Source organism: Paramormyrops kingsleyae, chromosome 5, assembly GCF_048594095.1.
Source record: "Paramormyrops kingsleyae isolate MSU_618 chromosome 5, PKINGS_0.4, whole genome shotgun sequence".
Lineage (NCBI taxonomy): Eukaryota > Metazoa > Chordata > Actinopteri > Osteoglossiformes > Mormyridae > Paramormyrops > Paramormyrops kingsleyae.
The window spans coordinates 18,691,654-18,715,167 of record NC_132801.1 but is presented as its reverse complement, the minus strand read 5'-3'; the positions used below and the strand labels follow the sequence as shown (position 1 = coordinate 18,715,167).

General features: G+C 42.5%; 2 protein-coding genes across 4 annotated transcripts; both read left to right on the top strand.

Moving 5' to 3' along the window:
* The first annotated feature begins 368 nt into the window (after positions 1–368).
* Positions 369–4,658, top strand: mettl9 (methyltransferase 9, His-X-His N1-histidine). Of its 3 annotated transcripts, none has more exons than XM_023831247.2 (6): positions 369–528; positions 663–815; positions 1,627–1,817; positions 2,122–2,331; positions 3,394–3,476; positions 3,685–4,658. In XM_023831247.2, the coding sequence occupies exons 2-6, from the start codon at positions 663–665 to the stop codon at positions 3,891–3,893; spliced, it is 846 nt and encodes a 281-aa protein (XP_023687015.2). In that variant the 5' UTR covers positions 369–528; the 3' UTR covers positions 3,894–4,658. The 3 variants fall into 3 exon arrangements, with proteins under 3 accessions (XP_023687015.2, XP_023687014.2, XP_023687013.2); XM_023831246.2 differs by having other exon boundaries at positions 3,292–3,476; XM_023831245.2 differs by lacking the exon at positions 369–528 and having other exon boundaries at positions 633–815; positions 3,292–3,476.
* Positions 4,659–7,072: 2,414 nt separating this feature from the next.
* On the top strand, positions 7,073–22,810 carry LOC111853872 (otoancorin). Its single transcript, XM_072712823.1, has 28 exons — positions 7,073–7,160; positions 7,327–7,355; positions 7,459–7,489; positions 7,655–7,682; positions 7,844–7,925; positions 8,102–8,230; positions 8,699–8,931; positions 9,172–9,275; positions 9,654–9,754; positions 9,862–10,001; positions 10,534–10,657; positions 10,910–11,125; positions 11,615–11,782; positions 11,979–12,119; positions 12,398–12,453; positions 13,065–13,182; positions 13,330–13,412; positions 14,122–14,257; positions 14,710–14,900; positions 15,175–15,268; positions 15,566–15,686; positions 16,395–16,582; positions 16,683–16,838; positions 17,041–17,183; positions 17,929–18,065; positions 18,403–18,500; positions 21,231–21,423; positions 22,112–22,810. The coding sequence occupies exons 1-28, from the start codon at positions 7,073–7,075 to the stop codon at positions 22,186–22,188; spliced, it is 3,405 nt and encodes a 1,134-aa protein (XP_072568924.1). The 3' UTR covers positions 22,189–22,810.
* Positions 22,811–23,514: the final 704 nt, after the last annotated feature.

Sequence of the window (23,514 nt, the reverse complement as noted above, 5' to 3'; positions counted from 1 at the left end):
AGGTAAACAGTGCATGACTGTCAAACTGAAAAATGCCGCGAGTCATATAGATCATAGTCATCACTCAGTCGGGCTTTTAATTAGAAATGTAATTATTTATAGTAGAAATTCATGATAATTGTTTCCCATCTAAGCTAAATCTAAGAAATTCCTTACTGGCTCTACTATTGCTCCTGCAGGGGAGGTAGGAGGTGTCCCCTGTATAATGAAGTACGCTGAAGTGTATTGATCGGTATTGACATGCATATATTACTTTTAGTTGCACGTTGCACTTCCCCCAATGATGGTTTAAAATGCGCGAATCTGCCATATTCCAGACAAACGGATTTCAACAGTGGATATATTTATGGGATGGGCACGCGCCGCGGGACATATTTTAGTGTGGCACAGGAAGAAAACGTGACCGAGGAGGCGGCCCCGACCGGTTTTGGGAGAGGCTAAAGTTAACACGTTGCTTTAGTTTAAGCATTAGCAAAACAAACTTCGAAAAGCGATGTTGTTTTCCGTAAAATCTCACCACACCCACGGGTATGTTTGCTGTTGTTATTTAGCCAAAGACATCGGCGTGTATCCATTCAACTGGACACTGTTCTCTTTATAATGTTCCCGGCTGCGTCTGGGCTGGGACGTGTACGTCTTAACGTGAAATGTGTCACTCACAGATGAGGTCCCTGGTCTTCGTGGCGTGGATCATAGTCTACGTTTCCTCACTACTTACGATCCGACGGATGTGGACGGGCAAATACGTGCGGAGTCCGCTGGCCCGGACGCTGATCTTCAGCATGGTGAAAGAAGGAGAGAGTGCAGCGCCGGAGGTATGTCACTTGAGGACGATTAACATCCATTCGTCCGAATTCCGACTGCTAATCCTGCTCAGGGCTACTTGGGTTAGGGTCAGAGTCAGGTCCAGGCAGCAGAGGGCACAAGGCAGCCGGTCTTACCCTGTAGTTTATATATATGTATCTATATAAGTTGGAATTTTTTTAAAGCTCTGGCGGCTGTTTTGGGTTATTTTTTAGGGCCAATACGTTGTTTTATGCCCTCAATCATATCATTTATAGAGCTTGACAATCAATTAAATAATTGTCTTTGATTACAGACAAACTTGTCCTTTCTCTAGCTACAGGATGGTAGTTTAGGTCAGGCACGAAGCACCCCTCCCTTCCCGGCCGCCCCTGCCCCGATCTGCTCCCGATCGGGCAAGTAGCCAGGACGTAAAATAATTAAAATAACGAGTTTGAAATCTCAGGTGTCACCCCCCCACCCTAAAAAAAATGCTCCTGTCCCAAAATGGTTGGTGAAATATGCTGAGGGGGACCCCTACCCCAGTTGGTGAAAGGCTAAGAGGAACCCCCCCCCCTTCTCAACATGTTCTTCAATGTTTTGTTCAGATGTGAGGCGGGGCTGGCAGGGGGCACAAAAAAGTGGACTTTCCTGGGGGGTCCCCGGGGACTGGGTTGAGAAACACTGATATAGGTGAATTTGAAAAAGTAAAAAGTAAATGTCTTTGGATTAATTCTTCTTGCTCCTTTTAAAGACTTTCCACGAGTATCAGAGGCTGTGAAGTTCTGTAAGTGTGGTGTTTCCAGGTGGCCGCACTGATGTTGCTGTGTGGTGGTGTTTCAGTGGTACCGCTGCTGTCCGGACAGCCTGGGCGAGTCCCTGCGGCCGTTGTTTGTCCAGAGCCACCTGGACCCGGACACCCAGGCTTTCCTAAAGTGTAGTGAGGAAAAGTCTGGCTGGCTCTTCACACAGCTCTATCACTCCTTTTTCTCCACTATCTTCAGCCCCATCGTCTCCCGCACTTCCATAAACGGGTAACCCTCCTTGTCTTTTAAGACTTTAGCTCAGTGTTCTCCAATCCAGCCCTCAAGGACCCACATTTTTGCTCCCTCCCAGCTCCCGGTGGGAGGGAGGGAGCAAAAACATGGACTGTCTGTGGGTCCCCAAGCACCGGATTGGGAATCCCTGCTTTAGCAGCCTCTCTCGGCATGTGGTTTCTCATTATACCCTGGTTCTTCTTAAACCTCAGTAACTGACATTCCACAGTCAAACTTGTGTTTCCTCTCATGTTGTGCGTTCCGGTGTCGTCTCAGCATTCGCTCTCCATTGGCCTTGCAGGTTCCTGGGCAGGGGCTCCATGTTCGTCTTCTCCGGTGACCAGTTCCGCAGGCTCCTCCAGATTAGCTTGGACTGGCAGGGCAACAGGCTTTTGGACCTGGGCGCCGGGGATGGGGGTGTCACTGATGTCATGGCCAAACACTTCCAGGAGGTCTACACTACAGAAGTGTCTGCCCCTATGAGGTGGCAGCTCCAGAAAAAGAACTACACGTAAGGCAGTGTGGCATGGCGGGGAACGTGAGGCTGGTAGTCTGCAGTCTCTATAGCTTTCATTCTGAACTGTTTAATGTTTCAGACCCACAACCATTACTTTGTCACATGTTGTCCCTGTTGGTTTCAGTAGGAAAGTGATGTCATGGAAAGCACCTACTCCATTAATTAAAGTTCATTTCTATATGTATAAGATATTAGGGAATTAAGCATGTCCCAATCCACTTTTTTGGTATTCCAATCTGATCCATTAAATTTTTTTATTTGCCAATTTTGAGTCTGATCTTTTAATAGATCTGATCTTTTAATAGATATTTAAATAAACATATACATACAGTATGCAATGGTTCATCGTTTGTCCGAATAAGCCTCACGGTTACGCAGTATTCTTCCTTATGCTGTTTCTTCAAGTGCCACATTAGGTTTGTTGTACTAAATAACCTTCTCTTGATGCTATCTCTCGAAAGGATGGCATCGCAAACTTTGCGGGTAACCGTTGGGCTACTTGAGTTTCCAATTTAAAGAGTTTCCACACGGCTTACATCTCGGTATTTTGATAGAACCTTACAATCTACACAGTGTGTGAATTGGGCGGACTCAGGAAATTAAATGGATCAGGCTTTTTACCAATCAATTAAAAAGATCTTTGACATCGGCTTTGAAACATCACCGCTACAAATGATACCAAAATCATGTGATAATCAGGGGGTTGTTGTCCAATGAATAATGTTTTGTGTTTAACCCCCCCTCAGGAGGGTGGTAGCTGCTTGTAATGCAGTATTTTTTTTTCACCTTCCACTCTTCACGGCTTAAAAGTTATGACTAACCTAGAATAGACTAGGTACTTCTGCAAAAGTTTGAAGACCTGTCCTGAATCACATATTTTGAGTAAATTGGAATGTTTTGCATCTGTGTTACAGTTGTTTTAAAGCAGTTGTGTTGACCTTCTGTCTTTGTCAGGGTTCTGGACATCGACGAGTGGCATTCAGTGGGCTTCCAGTATGATGTGATTAGCTGTCTGAATCTCTTGGACCGCTGTGACCATCCTCTTGCTCTGCTCAGGGACATCAAGCACTCCCTGGTTCCAGGCACAGGGAGGCTGGTCCTCGCTGTGGTGCTGCCTTTCCAGCCTTACGTGGAAATCGGTAAGGGGACGGATTGTTTTGGGCCTGTCAAGATCCAGGTGAAAACGGAAGCTCCAAACTGCGTCTAAGCTGTGAAGTTTAATTTGTATGCGCCAGACTTACACTTTCGCTCCGTACCCTGAAGAAGACATGCTTGTACATGACATGGCTGCTTTTGGTTTCTTCATGATATCCATGTTGCTGGAATTGCACTTTGTTCCTCTTTCAGGTGGCAAGTGGGAGCGGCCAGAAGAACACTTGAAAGTCGGTGGAAAGGTGTGGGAGGAGCAGGTCACTCACCTGTCCAATGATGTGTTCAGGGGGGCGGGGTTTGAGGTGGAGGCAGTGACACGACTGCCCTACCTCTGTGAGGGGGACCTGTATAAAGACTTCTATGTCCTGGATGATGCTGTGTTTGTTCTCAGGCCAGTAGAATGAAGTTATGCTTCCCATCTACCTCATGGGTCACATTGTTGACCATTAAAGACCTGCAGTTCTGTTTGCTGCCTCTGTGATATCACGTTTGAACATAGACTATATTCTTTTTCATGTATATTTTTAGGAAATTTTGTATTTTTTTTTTTTTATAAATGCAGAGACTGCCATTTAGTGATTTTATAGAGAAAAAAAACAAATTTCAAGTCACAAAATTTTTAGTTATTTTTTTTTTTAGTTTTTTAGTAAAGGAAGGAAATTCTTAATTTATAGACTGAGATTATGTTTAGATTTACATTATAGCTTTGGTTACTTGTGGTTCTAATTAATCTATAGATGGGAGCAGCTTAATTGAAGGTTTTCCAGAAGCACCACATTGTTATGAACCACTTCATTCAGTGTTGGCTGATTTTTATATATGTGATCTAAAAGGCATCGCTGTGACGTGGCCTTGTTGCCAGTAGAAGTGGGAGGAGTATGTGAACATCCCATAATGCAGGCTGCCTTGTTTAATCAACTGAAAAGTGACTCAGTAATAGCAACATTTTTCTGGGAATTTCTTAAGGAATTAATCAATTCTGTTTTATTTATGTTTATTTATGTCTTTGGCAAATGCTGGTACTTGTATTCTGTATTGCACATGTATTCCACCATATTGTCTGATTATTTTTATTTTTTAACTCTCATTGGAATAATCCCATGATACTAAGACTAATTTGTATTTATACTGTGATTTACAACTGGATGCAATAAATACTGTAATTGCAACATTTTTGGGTAGTTTCCTTTGTGTTAAATGTTTTGTGAGTTTATTGGCAAAACAAGACATATTGCAATGTACAGATTCTCAGTATACAGACGGGGGGAAAAGTCAATCTCAAAAACTTCACCGATCTTCCTGGATCTCAAATTGAGATTTTGGAAGTAGTTTCTCCAGTAGGTCCTCTACTGATTGTTTGTATATTAATGATGTCCCCACAACCCTCTTCTTGATAAATGGTTGGAAGTTGGATGGATCTACTTGTGCGCTACTCATAGAATGTGGCATCAGACCAAAATTAAAACCGATATTACCAGATGGAATTCAGTTCCTTTCTTAGATCCGGAATCAAGAATAGCATCAGTAAAAATTTATATATTACCTAGCCTCCTTTATCCTTTCCAGACACTACCAATAGAAATTCCTGAAAAAGCAATTTTCTGAATGGGACAAAATTATCTCTAGATATTTATGGCAAGGTAAAAAACCAAGGATACGGTATAAAACACTTCAACTGGGGAAAAACAAGGGAGGAATGGCTCTCCCCTGTCTGAGAGATTACTATGCTGTGGCCCAGTTGAGAGCACTTGTATGTGGGTGCAATGGAAATTACTCAGCAAGCTGGAAAGAGATCGAATCCTCATTGACGGGATGTTCCAGTTCAAGCAATGATAGCTGACAAGAAATTACATCGACTCTTACATAGGGATAACTCATGGATTGGCTTATCTCTAAAGGTATGGGATGGGGTTGTTAATAAAAGTAATTTAAATAGTCCTGTAAAGACTTTGAAATGGTGCTCCTTTGACACGAAGTTTATTTCCAATACTTTAGACAATAGATTTAAGTTATGGGCTGAAAAAGGGATTTCTGCATACTGGGTAATTATGATCAATGGCAAACTAAGAGATTTCCAGTCATTAAAAGAAAGATATGAATTACAACAAAGAGACTTTTATAGATATTTACAAGTGCGGCATTATTTTTTATCAAGAAATAAAGGGGACAGATACAATAGAAGCTCATACAAATGGTATTTTAGGGCCCTTCTACTCAGCTTGTGATTTTCACTGTGCAAAAATTGTGTCAAAATTCTATAATGCCTTTTTGGTCTGTAAAATGGAGTCCTTGCAGTATATTAAAGAAAAATGGAAACAGGAGAGTAATCTACATATGGATGGATCTACATATGAGGCTATATGGGAAAAAATTGTATTACTCAATGGGAATCAACTCTATCTAATAACTGGAGAGACAATGTGGTGAACTAAATGCTAACCACTACAATATTTTTGGGGGAAAAAAAGAACATGACACGACATGCTAAATCTTTACATTTCTTTTAAAATGTACATTAATCAGTTTTGTGTTTGATTCTGCAGTTTCAATACAGGACAGTACAACATTAGTAACTTGAATAGTGTTGCCACAATTTTGGCCACTAGTGTAATGTTATATAAGTTTTATTGTATAAAAACATACCTTCATCAACTAACCGAGTTTAGTGTCTGAAGTGAAGAAAAGTGATTATGTGTGGTGAATTGGTGCAAGACTTCCTACTTTCCTACGTCATTAAACTCACTGAAGCCAGAGTCTTTGCAGCTTTGATTTTGAGGGGACTTGGAGGTTGGGTAGCCAAAGACATTTTAAACAACAAACTGTAGACGTAAGAACTGACACTCGAGTGTGACTGACAAACACTGGTAACTTAAGTAGGTTTATTTTCACACACTATTTTCCCACCATGTCCACCGTTTTTTGAGTGAAAATGACACCTTCTGGTTCCCCAGGGTATAATGGAAGTGATCGGATTTCACGAAGGAGAGTGAACGCTCTGTGCAGCAAAGGTCTTGTCTGAATAGAAATGACTCTCCTTCAGAGCCGTAGAAACGTCTAGATGGGGAAGAATCAGAGGCTGTACTTGAGAAAGACAAAAAGAGGATGAGAAATGGAAAAGACCTATTTCTGCAAATTCCATTCATGTCAGTTTCACTGTTTTGCTTCAACAGAGACGTGCAGCTTTGATTTGATTATTGTTTAGTGGGTGATAAGACTATATGGGGTTAAAATGCGGGGTCTCTTCCAAATAGAGAAATCTGGAACCTGGACAGAAATGTGATGCTCAGTACTGGACTGTCAATGAAAGCTTTGACACCAAGAAGAACTCTCTCCTGGTGAGTAGTTATAAACATGCATAATCATTTAGTTTAATTGTACACTTTTAAAATCACATAGTATCTTCTGTGTGAAAGTTTAAATAATATTATTAAATGTACAATATCCTCTATTTCGTGCTGGTTGCTTACTATGCTTGTCAATCTACTTACATCTCTTACTTTTTCCTAAGTGCTGTAGATGTGTGATTTCTAAGGGCTGTTTGCTTTGCTTTGTTATAGGCGTTTGTTGGATCGAATGGTTTGGGATGGCAGAAAGTTTGCTGGTCTTGTTGTTGCTGCTTCTTCCAAATCTTGGGCTCGTGTCAGACTCGCAAGGAACGTACTCACTGCCGGGTAAGGAAAAGGAACCCTTCAGATGAAATTGTGAAACTGATAGACAGAATAATGTCATTGTGTTATGAAATTTTCATTTTTGTTAATGCATTAAGTACAATCCAAATCCAAATGTTGTGTTTATTATTCAAGCATATATGATATATCTAATTCTTTATTTGTAAAGAATTGCCCCATTTGGTGAAAAAAGCCCTGGTATGTACATTTTTCTTGTAGTCTACTTTAAGCATTTTTTCATACAGAGAAGGTGTGTTGACATATTTATTACAGTTAGGATTCTACAATGTCTCTCTTTTAGGATGAATTCTTGACCAGCAGATACCTTCATGGTACTTTTTTTCAGTCATTTTTCTTAATATTGCTTATAGTGAACTTCAGGCTTTATAAATACTGAGTCTCTTCAAATTTTAAATGTTTTTATAGAGATATTGACATTCATCTTTATCATTTGAATACCCTGTATCCTAAAGGATTGTTTCTGGGGTTTTTTGCAGCTCTGGTTGACGCATTTCTCTTTGCGAGGTAAAGCAGATTTCCGCCTGGTATTTAATGTAGTAAAGTGCCGGCCCCTTAACTGACATGTAATGTCAGGGTTGCTTTTCATTTGAACTGTGAGTTGCTGCTTGTCTCCCTGCACTGTACTGTTTGCCCTGGTTCCTGAGTTGTGCCCCCCCCCTTTCTAGCACCCAGCAGCCATGGAACCCCACAGATGCACTGGTGTACCTACTCCGCAGAAACGCCTCCCTCGGCATAGACCGCGTTAAAGTAAGAGGGTCCCCTCCTTAGTCAATATGCCAGACTGTCTTGTCTGTTTTCTGTTCTTAAATGACACATTTCATCCACAGGTTCCCCGCATGTCTTTAAGTAATGTTAGTTCTATGTATCTCCAGGAAGAACCTCGCGGGTATAACATAGAACTTGCATGCTGTGTTACTTTCCAGGACATACTGACTGATTACCAACGCTCTCTGATCCAAGACCCCCAGCTTCTTATCACAGACATGGCCTCTTTGAGCATTGTGCAGTTCACAACCCTGCTCCGGCTGTTCTTCAGTGGGAGGACGGAGCAGGTGTGCCTCACCCTGCCATCTCTCTCACCGCATTGTGAACGTGAGCGCCAGAACTTGACGTAAACATCGGGACAAGTCAACTGTGTGCCTGACAGTCAATAGTGCTGGCACCATACTTAATGATGTATAAACCAGTGTTTCTCAATCCAGTCCTTATGGACCCCCAGAACCGGCCCACGTTTTTGCTCCCTCCCAGCTCCTGATTGGCTGATACCTCTAATCCTGGACCCCCAGCTGCTTATCTTAGTCATGGTCTTTGAGTTTGGTGCAGTTTACAGCCCTGCTTTGGCTGTTCTGCAGTGGGAGGAATGCAGGGAGCTGGGAGAGAGCAAAAACATGGTCTGTCTCGGGGTCGCCAATGACCGGGTTGAAAAGTAGATTAACCCCAATGCTTCATGCTGTTTTTAGGCTGTTTTTAATTTTTCTGATGAACTTCCATTATACTTGTATGCTGCACCGTTTTCGCAGACTGTGCTGATGGAGGTGGACTTTGAAGTGATGAGGGCGTCTCTGGAGCGCAGTCCGGGGGGGAATCGCTCCCTATTTGCTGTGGCCAGGGAGAAGTGCTTGTCCTTGCTGAGGGAGGGGCACTGCGTGGACTTTATGGGAGCTTTGCTCAGCCTCTCCAACGGGGAGTTTGTCCAGGAGGACTTCGTCACCGACATCCCCACAAACCTGTCAGACGACATCTTCCGAAACCTGTGAGTAACCAGCACAAGTGATAATTAAATGCAAAATATAAGAATGTTACTGATGATCTTTTTAGTAAGATCACTCACATTACATAAGTAGCAATGGTGTCACTGAATCTCTTTACGTTCTTTCTGCTTTTAATTCAGGCATTACAAATTATAAAATGTTGCTGAATATGCCTAGTGTAATAATGAAGCACAGTGCATTGTGGGAGTTGCAGTATTGTCCTCTCCTTAAACTCCGTGCAGGACTGCAGTGTTTAAGGACCTGTACGACATATTCTCAGTCACCACTCAAAGAGCCATTTACAAGTGGATAGCACTGGGATTCCAGATGACCTCAAAATCTATCTGTAATGTTCTTTCCATTTTTCTCTAATATGCTTGCTTAGTTTAGTAGATTATTACGTACTTCATATCGTCATACAGTGGCTGTTCATGCAATCACAACATACATTTGTACCTAATGGTGGAAAATATCCGTTTTTAAAAACCACTAAAAGATGTATCAATAATGTTATAGTAAGAAAGGAATTACATGGAATTGCAGGTAAAAAAAAATACCATAGTATACCATGAACCATCTGAGATTTTGTAGAAGAAATCAGTGATATATAAAGCAATTAACACAATCAAAACATATAGCACCACTGAAACATCCCTAGTTTTGTTCTTCAGCATGAATTTGAATGCATGTTTCATTCAGCCACTTTTAATCTGCTCTACCTCAGCCAATCCCACCACCTGGATGACAGCAGAAAACCTGTGGTTTCTGGGGAGATATATGGTTCACCTTCCTGTGCATCATATTCTAAGGATCAGCCTAAGTGAGGTGAGGTGACTTGGAAATGGATGCACAAATATGCAGAGACTTAAACACCAGCACGCTGTATGAGATAGGAAGCCATCTGACCTGCAGTCGTCCACTACGTCTCTCAGATGCGGATCTTCATTCACTATGACAATGCCACCAAGCAGCTGGACTGCGTGTATGACATCAGACCTGACGCCGGCAAAGCCTTCCTCCACAGGATTAACGGCTCCGGGTTTGACATGGCCAATGTCTCCATTGCATACAGGTCAGATTCCAGGAGTCACACCCTCCGCTTCCTATTTCAGCTACAGGCAGGCAGTAATCCACAGCTGTTGCTCTTTCACTCAAGTTCATCAAAAAGCAAAACATTGTTTATTTTGAAAAATGAGAGTTGTTTTTTTTTTTTACCTTTATGATAGGTATGTCATATTCTCCAAAAAAACAAGATATACGGAGGAAAAGATGAACACTGAATGGCGAAAGGTCAAAACACTGAATTATCAAAACTGAATTATCAAAATTCATTTGACAATAAGTTACCTTGTATCTAGGGGCATGTAAAACACTGATTCAGTATTCTGGATGTCTGCTTTAGATAATGTAAGTAATAAAAATTGGTGCACTTTATGATTTTTTCCCCCATCATTTCATATATTTAGGCTGTATGTTCGTGTGTCCATCTTGACAAGAAGAGGTTCCTCCCCTTCATCTCCTCAGCATACACTGGTACAATAGCAGATGTGCTTTGCTCTTGATGTCACCAGTGTGACCTTGTATGGTCTTATGTTCCCATGCAGGCTGGGACTGCTGGTGTGTTTCTATGACAACCTCCTTCTGCTGGATGCCAATGACGCTCGCATATTGCTGCACCAGCTGATGAAGTGCAACCAGCTACGAGGGAGCCTGACCGAGGTCCAGAAGGTGAAGGCCTCCAGGAACCTGGGTTTGGCCGATAGTTCACACTGCTTGGATGAGTGCTTGGCAGTTTTTGGTGGAGATAAACCTATCCATGATTTCTTTTGCCAAAGATACAATATTTGAGTATCAGTATAATGTTTAGGTCTCAGTCACAATCTCCATTCCCCTGGATAAGAACCATTAAGCATTAAGTCTTGTTTTACTGTCAAACTCTCCCCCTCACTGCGCCTCATGACTTTGCCTCCACTTCTTCAGCTTAAGTCTCAGCTCCTTTCCATCGTGATCCGGAACCAGACCCTGAACGAGCTGCTGGGCTCAGTGTCGGACGCAGCCGTGGGCCTGACGCCCGGCCAGCTGGAGTCCCTGTCGGCCTCGGCGGTCCGCAGCTCCATGGCAGTCCTGCAGCAAGTGTCAGGCTGGACACGCAGCCAGACCACCATACTCGTTAACAAGTACATGGGGTCCAGCAAGGTGAACCACTTCTACAGCTCCGTTATTAAGGCACATTTGCCTGTGTTTGCTATTCCCATTTACCTCAGTAGGTTTATGGCTGAAATGGCCATCCACCTCTCCATCGTCTATCCTTCAGTTACCTACTAAAAGTGGGATGTAAGATTCTTCAAGCTCCTTCTCTTTGGAAGAAATGAACTAGTAATTTTGTGGGTGATTGTCTGTGTAAACATATTAACTAACATGTTAACGCTGCCTTTGTATGTAATACGTATGTTATCTTTTAGCGTCCTGGAACGTTTGTACATAGATATGGATTTAGGCAGGATGTGGGACCATGTCCCAGTGTCCACAGAGTGCTAAATACCAGGCTCAAACGAGCTGCATGGCCCAGAATACCCATAATGCTTCTGTCTTCAGTGAACACAGTGATGTTTTTCTCCGGAAGTGAAATTTTGTGGCCGAGCTTTATTTGTTTGTTAATTCCTTTGTGTCTGTTTCGCACTGCAGGTATTAACCTTCAGAAATATCAGTGAGCTCGGCTCTCTCATTTCTGGGGTGGATGCCAACCTCTTCTACAGCGTCAGCACAGAAGAGCTGGCACAAGCGATGGAAGCCACACTCCTTCTCCACATGACACAACTCAGTCCCACACAGCAGCACATAATTATCAGTCAGGTACCAACATGGCATCCATAAAAAACTAGGATATCATTTACTACCATACACCCTGCTAATAATTCCTAATGCATAAAATAATGGGAAAATGGACCGTCCCTTTTGCAGAACGACTTCTTTCGGGGGGGGGGGGGGGGGGGGATTGTAGAAGTGGTGTGTGTATGTGGCTTTTATTAACCATGTTGGGTGGTAGCAGATGCTGAGATCAGAGGATGTTGAGATGGTGGCGAGGAAGCTTCCGTGTGAGTTGTTCACTCAGGTGCCCCTCGCCACCCTGCTTCGTGCGCCCAGTCTTTGGGGCATTTCTGTGGGGGACAAGCAGCTCACATGCAGCCAGGTAAGATGGGACCGAAGAAGTGATGGTACTGGGCCGTGTCACTTGAACCAAACTAAGACAGACAGGCTCTAGATTCAGCCTGCTTCAGGTGCCCAGTTTTGGGAGCCTTTCGTTGGAGGAAGAGATGCTCACATGTAGCCAAGTACAGGAATGTATGCTAGGCTAAAGACTGGGACTGAAGGCATCGGGCAGCTTCATTTGAGCCAGAGTATTGAAGAGAAGTTCCAAATTCAGCCTATGCTGCATACATAGCTGTGCTTTCTGTCTTTCGGGTTCAGGCTTCCTTCTTATACAACTTTCTCTCAAGGACGACTCCCACTGCTACCTTGATAAGGTAAGAGGCAGACGCTGTATCCAAAATATCTGCTGTGTCCCTTATATCTGCTGTGTCCGCTGTATCTGCTGTATCTAAAATATCCACTGTATCTGCTGGATCCACTGTATCCACTGTATCTGCTGTGTCCGCTGTATCTGCTGTATCTAAAATATCCACTGTATCTGCTGGATCCACTGTATCCACTATATCAGCTGTGCCACTGTATCTGCTGTGTCCGCTATATCTGCTGGATCCACTGTATCCACTGTATCTGCTGTGTCCGCTGTATCTGCTGTATCTAAAATATCCACTGTATCTGCTGGATCCACTGTATCCACTATATCTGCTGTGTCCGCTGTATCTGCTGTATCTAAAATATCCACTGTATCTGCTGGATCCACTGTATCCACTATATCTGCTGTGTCCGCTGTATCTGCTGTATCTAAAATATCCACTGTATCTGCTGGATCCACTGTATCCACTATATCTGCTGTGCCCACTGTATCTGCTGTGTCCGCTATATCTGCTGTATCTGCTCCCTCTTTATCCAGCTTCTCAGTCAGTGTTGATAGCTGAGAGAAGAGTCTATCCCATCACCCTCCTGCATCTGTCTCACTCTCTTTTCCCAGCATGGGGCAGCTGATGAAAGGCATCACCTGTCATGACATACAAAGGATGAGTGACGCTTTCCTCGTGCAAAACTTCCATGACTTTGAAAAGAACTTCCATCTCCTTTCTCCTTTCCAGGTATTTCTGAAGGAAGTAGTGATATGTGTGTAAAATAACCTCATAAAACCACAATCAAAAGTAACCACACAGCAGCTCCGCTTTGGACGGGTGGGGTGTAGCCGGGAGGAAGTCTGGAGATTACCAATAACCTATCTTCTGTGTCAGATGACCTGCCTGGCCTGGAGATATTTGGAAGTTCCAGATTCACCCGTCTCACTCATCCCACCAATTCTCCTGTCAGTGCTACCGTGAGTGGTCTGTTTACCATTTTGCTCTGCTGAAGCTTTCAGCGGTAGATGATGCATTAAAAAGACACATCACAGTTGTTTAGAGCAGTGTTTCCCAATCCGCTCCTCGGAGAACCACAGTCAGTCCATGTTTTTGCTCCCTCCGAGCTCCCTGTCAAACAGTCCACAAAAACACAGACCGTCTGTGGGTCCCTGAGGACCAACTTAGGAAACACTGGTTTAGAGACATAGACCAAGGAGCCAATAACACACAAATTCAATGTATATGACTGAAGGGACAACTGGTGTCCATGATCCAACCACAGTCATGTTACCACCTCTGATTTTAACCTGATTTTTAATGAATCGGCCAAAGCCTTTTAATGAGACACTTAGGATTACTACATTGTATAGCAATGGAAATAAGTGCAAGTACAGTGTGCTATTTATCAGATGTGTGTTCTGTCTTATCAGCACACATATGAGGTGATGAATTCATCTCCAACTGCATGACATTAGGATGACACAACTTAAGCAATAATAATAAATTTGATAATCATCATCATCAAGGTCTAAAAACAAGTGACAGTAGCTTTTCGCCCTGTTAATTGTGATGTCACACTCATCTTAAATGCTGGGAACTGAAAAATGGTGCCAGTGAAACAAGCTGCATGTAAAGTGGACAGAAACCACACTCCTGTGTACGATGGTGCTGGTGTCCCTACTGCAGGCTGCACTATTTAAGTGGGATGCCAGAATCCTACTGCAAAGACTTCCAGGGTGCTCTGGGGCGGCTGGATCTCAGCTTAGTGTCTCCATGTGCTGTAAAGAGAGAGGCCGTCATCAAGAAGGTGCTGCACTGTCTGGTGAGTTATTTTGCCTTGATGTAGTTTTAAAAAAATGAAATGACATTATTTCCAATTTGCACAAGTAGAAGTACACAGGAATATTTCTTTTCACATGTCCCATCTTGCTCTCCTTTGAGACATACGAACATATATACAGTTGAGAATGAAGCTTTGTTCAGCCATTTATCGGAGTTCCCTGGAACATTTCATATGATCCATCTATCCATCTACAAACAATTATTAGCGAGATTTACATAGTCAAGATAGGTGTATGTCACATAGCAATATTTTTATTTTAAGATGCAATAGTAAAGATTATGTGTAAAATGAAACTGGTTTGGACATCCCGTGGGTGGGGGGGAAGTCCAGGCCAGTGTTTCTCGTGGATCTGCTCCACATCTCTCCTGGCGCAGATCCTGCAGTTGTGCTGCTCCAAAACGCATGGGTCTGATGTAAGTGTACTGTTGCAGAATGAGGGCATCCGTGATGAGTACGCCGTGGACGTGCTTGGCACGCTGCTGTGCCACTTACCCCCCACCGCCCTCCGTGCCCACCTCTCCCTGGCTGCCCTGCCCGCTGCTCTCCAGTACCTCCGGAGGTGTGCCCACCTCACTGCCGACCAGAGGGCTGCAATCAGAGGAAAGCTGGTGCAGTTGTATGGGTAGGAGCCCAACTGGCAGCCCCAGTGCATGCACTGCACAGTTATCCCAACTGCAATACACACATCTTGGGCCCTTATCTGCCTGGGGGAGCCTTCAGCCCTCTCCTGCCTCGCCCTGGATTGATAAGCAGATGGACTTCCTACTATTTATTCATAGTATATTTCATGAGAATGTTGAGGCATGAAAGCTTGGAGTATTCTTGTTAAGTTTGTACATATCTCATGCATCCATGTCCATTAATCATCTCTCTTTTTCATTGGTGGGGTGGCAAAGTCACCCAGTAGAGTGGAGCACTGAACTTCTCCAGGACCTGGGGCCGCTAGTCACCCTGATGTCCAGGGAAGATATCCTGATCTTGGGGAAAAAGGTTTGCTTCCGCATCATTTCCTCACTTCATTACGATACTTATAATGGATGAGTCATACAGTATATCTGTTTGTGATTTAGTTATGTCAGAATGTTTGGTGTTTTGTAATGGTAATGCAGTTGTTTACTTCATTTTAGTATGCATGCATATCTGTAATTTATCACTTATTATCTGGTGAGTTTTACTTTGATTTAAAATTATAACATGCTTATTGTTCACGGTGATGAAACACAAGATGCAGTCTTCGGCCTAATTCTGAGGTTCAATCACAGTTGGTTGCTTTGTACTCCTTGTAAGTATCCAGAGGAAGTTCTACATTTGGCAGTGCAGTCTGAGAAAACACATCTGCCAGAAGACTTTCTTCTTGCTGTTTTTGAGTTGGTGGTTGGACCCAGAGATACACCAAGCTCTGAGTCTGGTGAGCTATTGCCTAATGAAATTCACAGCGTGAAAAGACACTCCAAATCATCTCTCTATCTAGCTGTCTAGCTGTCTATCTGTCAGGGGGGGGGGGGGGGGGGGCGGGGTGTGGCTCAGCAGGTTAATATGCCATGCCAATTTATCAGAGGGTTGCCGAAATCCCAAGGATGGAAAAATGACTTCATTGTTGGGTCACTGAGGAAGCCCCTTAACCCCAAATTGGTCCAGGGACAGTCTAACTCCACTTCATCAAAAAACATGTATATGCTGCTTTAGACAAAAATGTCTGATGATTAAATAAAAGGTCTCCATTCTCAAACAGGTTTCTTAAAAATTCTGTCAAGGTATACAAATTACATGTCATTTAATAACTTGTTTATGCATGATTTGTCTGTAAAACAAGAACACTAACATTCCACAAACATCAATAAAAAGAATGATGTTATGTATAATCAATAACACTCAGTATATTCAAATGGTGAAATTAAAGTTCGTATTTACAAAGGCTCATTTTTAGACAAGCAATCAAAATAAAACACTAATTGTCTAAATAAAGAGTATTCCTAAACACACAGGTATATTTGGTTTCGTTATAGGGTCATTACCCTGTTTCATTTTATGACTTGTCTACAGTGAAACTGTGTTTCCAGTTGTCTGCATTTACAGATCTTATCCTGAAGCCATTTACTGCTTTTCCATCACCCAGACTGCATGTTCGTCAGCGCGCCCTCGGCAGACGATATCCGTAAGCTGTCAGAGGCTAACGTCTACTGGTCTGCCATGGAGCTGCGATGCATCAGCTCTGAGACCTTCACAGAGACTGTGGAATTGCTGGGGTCAGTCAAGGGTTTCGATCTGCTTCAAATTAGGGCCCTCAAGTCCCTTGCTGAACAGGTTTGTGTTCGGGCCTAATTTCATGATTCTACTGAAACAAGGAAAACCAGACCACTAGCACTATGAAACTCAAGCACAAGTTAATCTTACTCTCTGTCAGACCTGGGGTCCTGTGTCCACCTGGAAAAACTACCATGTGGTTTCTCTGGGTTCCATTGCTGTGTCCTTAACTGAAGAGGACATTAAGCAGATGGATCTCAGTTCCATTGATACTTTGACTGCCCTTAGTCAGCAAAGCAAATGGACAGTGAAACAGGTAATGTCATTCATACTCACTGACAGCACGTCCATCAGGTAACAAATCTTTCATTCTTTAAACTGTCCTGAGCACCATTGCACGTGAATGTGCTCAAAATAAATACAAAACATAGCATTGATTAGCCTATTGTGTGCCTGGAGCCTGACATACGCTGATCCTGACTCTCATCCTGCTTCTGATCCTGTTTCTCACCCCAAAGATGAGCAGCCTGCTCTATCGCTTTCTGGAGTGTTCTAATCTCACTCTAGGGGAGCTGCGTGGCTCGGACTTAACTGGACTCAGCCTATTTCTATGTGGAGTGCAGCCCACTCAGGCCCACCTGATCAACCCTGAAGCCTACAGGTAACAAGGCGGTAGGGTAGTTTATATTGACATATTTCACATATTTACACTTTTGTCCAAAATGGTGTTCAAGTCAGGCAAATACCACACAGCAAACACACATACTGTGAGGGAGTCAGCCAGGCATAAGTGCAGTCTGGCTGAGCTTCCAATGATGGCCCAGGTACAAGTGTAAGCAGTACTGGAGCAGGAGCTACAGAATGACTTAGGTATGGTGTGTGGCTCAGTGGGCTTAGCTTCTGTGTTGAGATCAGAAAGTATGCACTTCAAGCCTTGTCAAAATAGTCTCATCTCTTCTGGATCCATCAGCAAGACCCCTGACCCCCCCCCCCCACCAAAATGCTCCAGATATGCTGGATGTCCAGCCTGACCTTGCAATTAGACCCCACGCTTTGCTCTGAACTGTGTCTGCATGTCAGAAGGAGAGCAGGACTGGTTATGTGAAGAGAAGCATTCCAATGTACTTGTGCAAATAACAAATAATTTCACAACTTCTAATGAAGCAAGAACCTAATATGACTAATGAAGGGAACATAAAGAGACATTAGGCTAGTAGAGGAGAAAATACTTAACAGTGGAGTACAGAATGCAGCACAACAGCCTTTATATTTGACAACTGTGACATTCTAACAGCTGCATAGTCTTTTGTTTTTTGAACAGGGGGGTGGGTGGATAAAGACTGAAAGCCCGTATTATCTGCAATTTTTTGCTGGTTGACATCTTTCCAACAATCCTGTGCACACAGCAACACAGCTGCACGGATTGGCTCCCTTCTCTGCCCCCTGCCAGTGCTACGGCAGCTGAAGAGCACAGCCGAAAAAGTGTTTGGGCCAGTCAGGACATGGAATAGGTCTGTGCTGCAAGAGGTGGGCGTGGTAGCAGGTGAGAAATGCTTCTAGATACCACACTGAGCCAGAGTATGAGCAGCACAGAACAATGAAGGTCTAAAGTGCATTCAGTGGTTTATAACTAGTCTATCACCAGGAGCGCCTCTGTGAAATACTTTCGAAGATTTTCTGGATTCAAGTGTAGACATACACTGCTTAACCTCCAAGACAGACTGGGTATACTGTAAATAAATTTGTAATTTTCCTTTGTCCTTCAAAATTCTGTATGTTTATAATACAGTGTGTACTTTTGAATGCTGATTCTTTTCATTACAGCTAGTTACTGCAGTGAACATTGGCACTGGCATTACATGACAGTGTTTTCTATACAGCTGGCATGAGTACTGAAGAGATGAAGGAACTAAGCTTAGATCTAATGCCCTACTTGCAACCCCAGGCCGTCGCCGCTATTCCGCCTGAGGGGTTTTCGGTGAGTGCAGTCAGTCGGCGACTGGATGAGTAGATGAGTCGATGGGAAGTGGAACATTGGCATATACAGTACCAGCCAAAAATTTGAACACACCTACCCGTAGAAAGGTTTATTTGAACTATTCTCTATATTTTAGAATAATTATAAAGACATCAGAACTATAAAATAAAATACACAAAAATATGCACTGACCAAAAAAGTATTTTAAAAAAGTAATAATTTGTTGTATGGGGGGCAGCTCTGTGGGTTTGGAATCAGTAGGTTGCCAGTTCAAATTCCTGGGTCTTCAGAGTCATCCTACCATTGGGCCCTTGAGCATGGCCCTTAACCCCAATTTCTCCAGGAACAGGCTAACCCTACTGTCTCCTCTATACCAGTTTCATGAGGTGGGATGCTTTTCTGGCTGTCCTGAAGAAGGTCTCACATGTACTGAGCACTCATTGGCCATTTTTCCTTCACTCTCTGGCCAAACTCCTCCAAAACCATTTCTACTGTGTTTAGGTCAAGCGGTCAGGTCATGTGACGCAACACTATCACTTTCCCTTGTAGGCGACCTGACGTGTCCAAACTTTTGACTGGTACTGCAGCTCAGTTTGGCTGATGTGTTCTGATGAAACCTGCAACACACCAAGCTATTGTCGGCCATTGGTGAGAATTGATGAGAGTCGGTGCAGCACAGTTGGACACAGCTGGTCCTTCTTGACGCTGTTTTGGCCGATTGTGCTTGTTGAACCATGGTGAAGCTAGCTGGTAAAAGTGAGCTCTCTGATTTTCTATATGTCAGCCGTCACCTCTAGCCATGCTGGTGAGTTGCCGCACAAATTTTCTCAATTAATGGGAGCTGACAAGAGCTGATCATTCATCGGTCTTGGTTGGCGCTAGTTTTTTTGCCATTGGCTTGGCGTGTAGCCAGCTTAGCACTGATCACTTGACCTGTACACCTTTAACAATGCAAACTAGCTGTCTCAAAGTCAGGACAGTGGCTTTGAGGAGCCGTCATAATAAAATCCTTCGGTTTTTATCAGCCGTGATGTCCTGTGCTTCTGTCCTCCATCCTAAATTGGAAGAAGGAATCAAGAGATTATTTGATAATTGTACAGTATATGTATTAAAATGAAATACAATGAACAACAAGGAGCTGACTTTTAACATCCATGTAATATAAATACAGTTCTATTTATTTATTTACCTTTATTTAACCACGGAGACGGTTTGAGATCAAGATATTTCGCAAAAGAACCCTGGCCAAAATGGTGGCATGATAGTAGAAAACAAAGTCATAAACAGAGACAGCAAAAACATATAAAACAAAATTAAATATTAAAACAATTAAAACAGTGCATTTAAAAACAATTATATGAACCTAATTCAAGTTTTAAAACCCTTAACAACAGATTTAAACACATCCAAGGTGACAGGTGCTCGAAGTCTTAGAGTCTTTTGGAGCATATTCCATGTAACCGGAGTAGTAAACATAAAACTGGCCTCACTAAACGTGGTGCAAACTTTGGGAACTAGTAGATGCAAACAAGGGGGCAGCATGGTGGTGCAGCGGTTAGCACTGTTACCTCACACCTCTGGGAACTGGGTTCGAGTCTCTGTCTGGGTTAAATGTGTGTGGAGTTTGCATGTTGTCATCATGGGGTTTCCTCTGGGTACTCCAGTTTCCCCCAAAAAACATGTTGAGGCTAATTGGAACTACTAAATTGCCCATAGGTGTGAATGGTGTGTGAGTGTGCCCTGCAATAGGCTTCCCCCCCCTTGTGCCCGTAGCTTCCAGGATAGGCTCCAGAAGGATAAGTGGGTTGGAAAAGGGATGGATAGATGCAAACAATCACTAGAGAGTGAGGAATAGGTACCCACATTGGAAATGTCCAGGTAGACAGTCAAATAAGAAGGTAAGGAGCCAATAATGCCTTTATATACAAAAAAAAATCAATGAAGTTGCCTGGGCACTTCTAGAGAGATCCAGCCCACCTTGTCATAAGAAGAACAATGATGAATATCATATTTGCACTATGTAATAAACCTTAAAGTAGCATGATAATTAGAATTTATCATACATAGTGAAGACACAGGGGCACTCCTATACAGGATGTCCCCATAGTCCCAGATCTGCAAAAATGTGGCAGCACCCAGCTTTTTTCTGGCCACGAAAGAAAAACAAGCCCTAAGCCTTATTTTTTTGTCTCGGTCATATGTTCTTTATAATTTAAATTATCGTCCATCAAAATACCTAGATATTTAAAATAATGAATAAATTCAATATAAAAACCGTTTAAGGTCACGATGAAAGTTGGAGTTAGCGTACTAACCTTTGCCAATTTCATTTTAGAAGCGTTTAAGACCAATTTCAATTGATACATCTTTAGCTAAAATTCTTTTTGCAATATTTCCCCAGTCTTGCTCAGTGTAGATTCATATCAATAAATTACAGTGTCATCAGCATAGCAATGGCCACCTGCATCCGTCAAATTATCTTCCATATTATTTAATGGAATTGTGAAAAGAAGAGGACCCAATACTGAGCCCTGCGGCACCCCCTTGAGGAGGGTTAAAACATCTGACTGATGGTCACCAAACTTCATACACTGAGTTCTATCTAACAAATAATTACTAATCCAGGTAACTACTGTAGTTGTAGATATTAAAGTATCATCGTCATGTTTGAGAAGTTTGACGTTTGAGTGAACTGGTTATTACAGTCCATATGTCAAATCCCTTCAACAGCAACTCTCTAAGGAGCAACTACAGAGCCTGGGCCCGGGAAATGCTCTGGCAGTGACATCATCGCAGGCTGCTCAGTTGAGTGACGAGCAGCTTCAAGGCCTGCAAGCAGCCAGGGAAGGCTTGAGAGAAGGTCTTTCCAGCCAAGTCCACCCTACTGTCTTTTCCAGTCTTCAGACAGGCACTGTTAGCGCTGGTATTCTTTTTTTTATTCTAACTTCTATCCATCTTCCAACCAATTATTCTGGATAGAGTTGGGGGGAGGGGGGCTGCAGTCTTTTGCAGGCAGGGTTATACCCTGAATAAGATGCTACTCCATCATAGGGCACATACATACACATACTCACCTTGGGAGTCGTTAGGTCTGATCAGCCACTAGTATTTTAGCCCCGACGCCAACCTTCCTTAAAAAGCAAAAAAAGTCAATCCCCAGGTAAACTTGACTTAGCCCCCTGATCTTTTCAACAGCTAGAAACTCACCTGATACTCACACACAACAGTGTGTTGATGTGTTTTTTTTAACCAAAGAAACCCATGTGATGCAGGAAAAATGTGCAAACTCCACACACACAAAGTCGGTGTGGAATTTGAACCCCCAGGAGGTGTGAGGCAATATCGAGTCACCGTCCCACCCTCCATGCAGTTTCACTTACCAGGATGTGTTTTATTTGTAGTTTTTTTGGCAGGGGGTTGATAAGGGGATGAGTTTAATACTGTGGTATTTACATTCAATATTTTTCTTGGATACAATTGTACTAATTATAATATTGTGTTTTCTGTCTTATCTGCACTACATGTGTTTTTTTCTTATTCTACCTAAAAAAATCAGAGACAGCTTGTCACGTTTGGTGATCTTCTTTGTATCCATTATGTTCTGTTGGCAGGTATCCATCTCCATCTCAACAGCGGCTGGTGGATTTGGGCCCTCTGTACATCTTTGACAGGAAATTGGCAAAATTAGTGCCGATCAAAGGGCATATATTTGTGTCCAGTTACATGAGACATTTTACTGTGAGATTCAGATGTGGAAAGTATTATGTTAGTATGCTAAAAGATTGAATACTGAAATGCATTCTCATTAATATATCAGTAATTATAACCGTTATAGTATGTACATACAGCCCAGTAGCAGGAAAACAAGTTTCATGCTGATAGTGAGATGGATTTTGCTTTTTTCAGTTTTGTCAATTCTGTAATTCCAGTCTAATTCCATCGACGATGAATATACAAAATACCCATACTTTAAAAAAGGCTTAACTTCCATTACTATAATGTTGATCCATTTTTATTTTTGTGAATGATTGCTTGTACAAATACCTGTTTAATTACAACAGGATTATTTTGTGAAAGTGGGAAACTCTTTCCAGTTATACATATTGCTTTAGGTTTAGGTAGAAAAGTATAGTCACTAATTTAAAATATTTTATAATAAAATATTTGTATCCTATTTTCTTTTTCTCATATTTAGTATTAATGTATGTATGTTGTGTGCTGTCACTGTTGAAAACCTGGGGAATCCGTTCGTACATGTACTATGATTGTTTTATAGGGCTAAAATATGAATAAATATATGTTTGCTTTTGTACAAGCATCCTGCTCTACAGATTCAGCACATCTCAAGCAGCATCGGACTAAAAGATGGCGTAGTGAATAGGATTATTTTCTTGAGCAAAATAATTGTTTCTGGCTCATACCAAGAAATGGTATGTAATAGTAAAAGAGTAGAAAAATGTGTATGTTCCATGTTATGCTGCCAAAAAAGCACAACAATCGTAGAAAGTTAGGTTTTATTCGATGTTATTCATTGAACAGTTAGCATAGATTGTTAACTTTATACGAAAGGACAAAAGTAGCTTGGTGCTCTTCGGTAACTCTATGGATGGATACTGTGAATCTCACTCTGTTGAAGCCACCACATTCTTTGCTGAACTGTGCTATATGTTGGTATCGTATGTAGTGTCCTACAGAACTGGGTATAAGATATTCTAAAATTAAATGCAGTATCACCATTGTCCAAACTAAATCCAAAGAGAATCCGGTGGGAAGCTGAGCGCGGCGCTGTACTGCCGCGTCACCGTGCACTTAAAGGGATACGGCACTGTGCGATGACCAAGGAGCAAGCAGTGCTCTTCGGGGTCTCTGAACTACTGCGAGTCAAAGTAACAATTTTTGTCAGGGAATAAGAAAACTGCACGTGTTAGTGTTTGCAGCCCTATTAATACATCGGTTCTTTTACTTTATACAGCGATATCGAGCACAACGTACATATTAACAGGTTACAATTTGG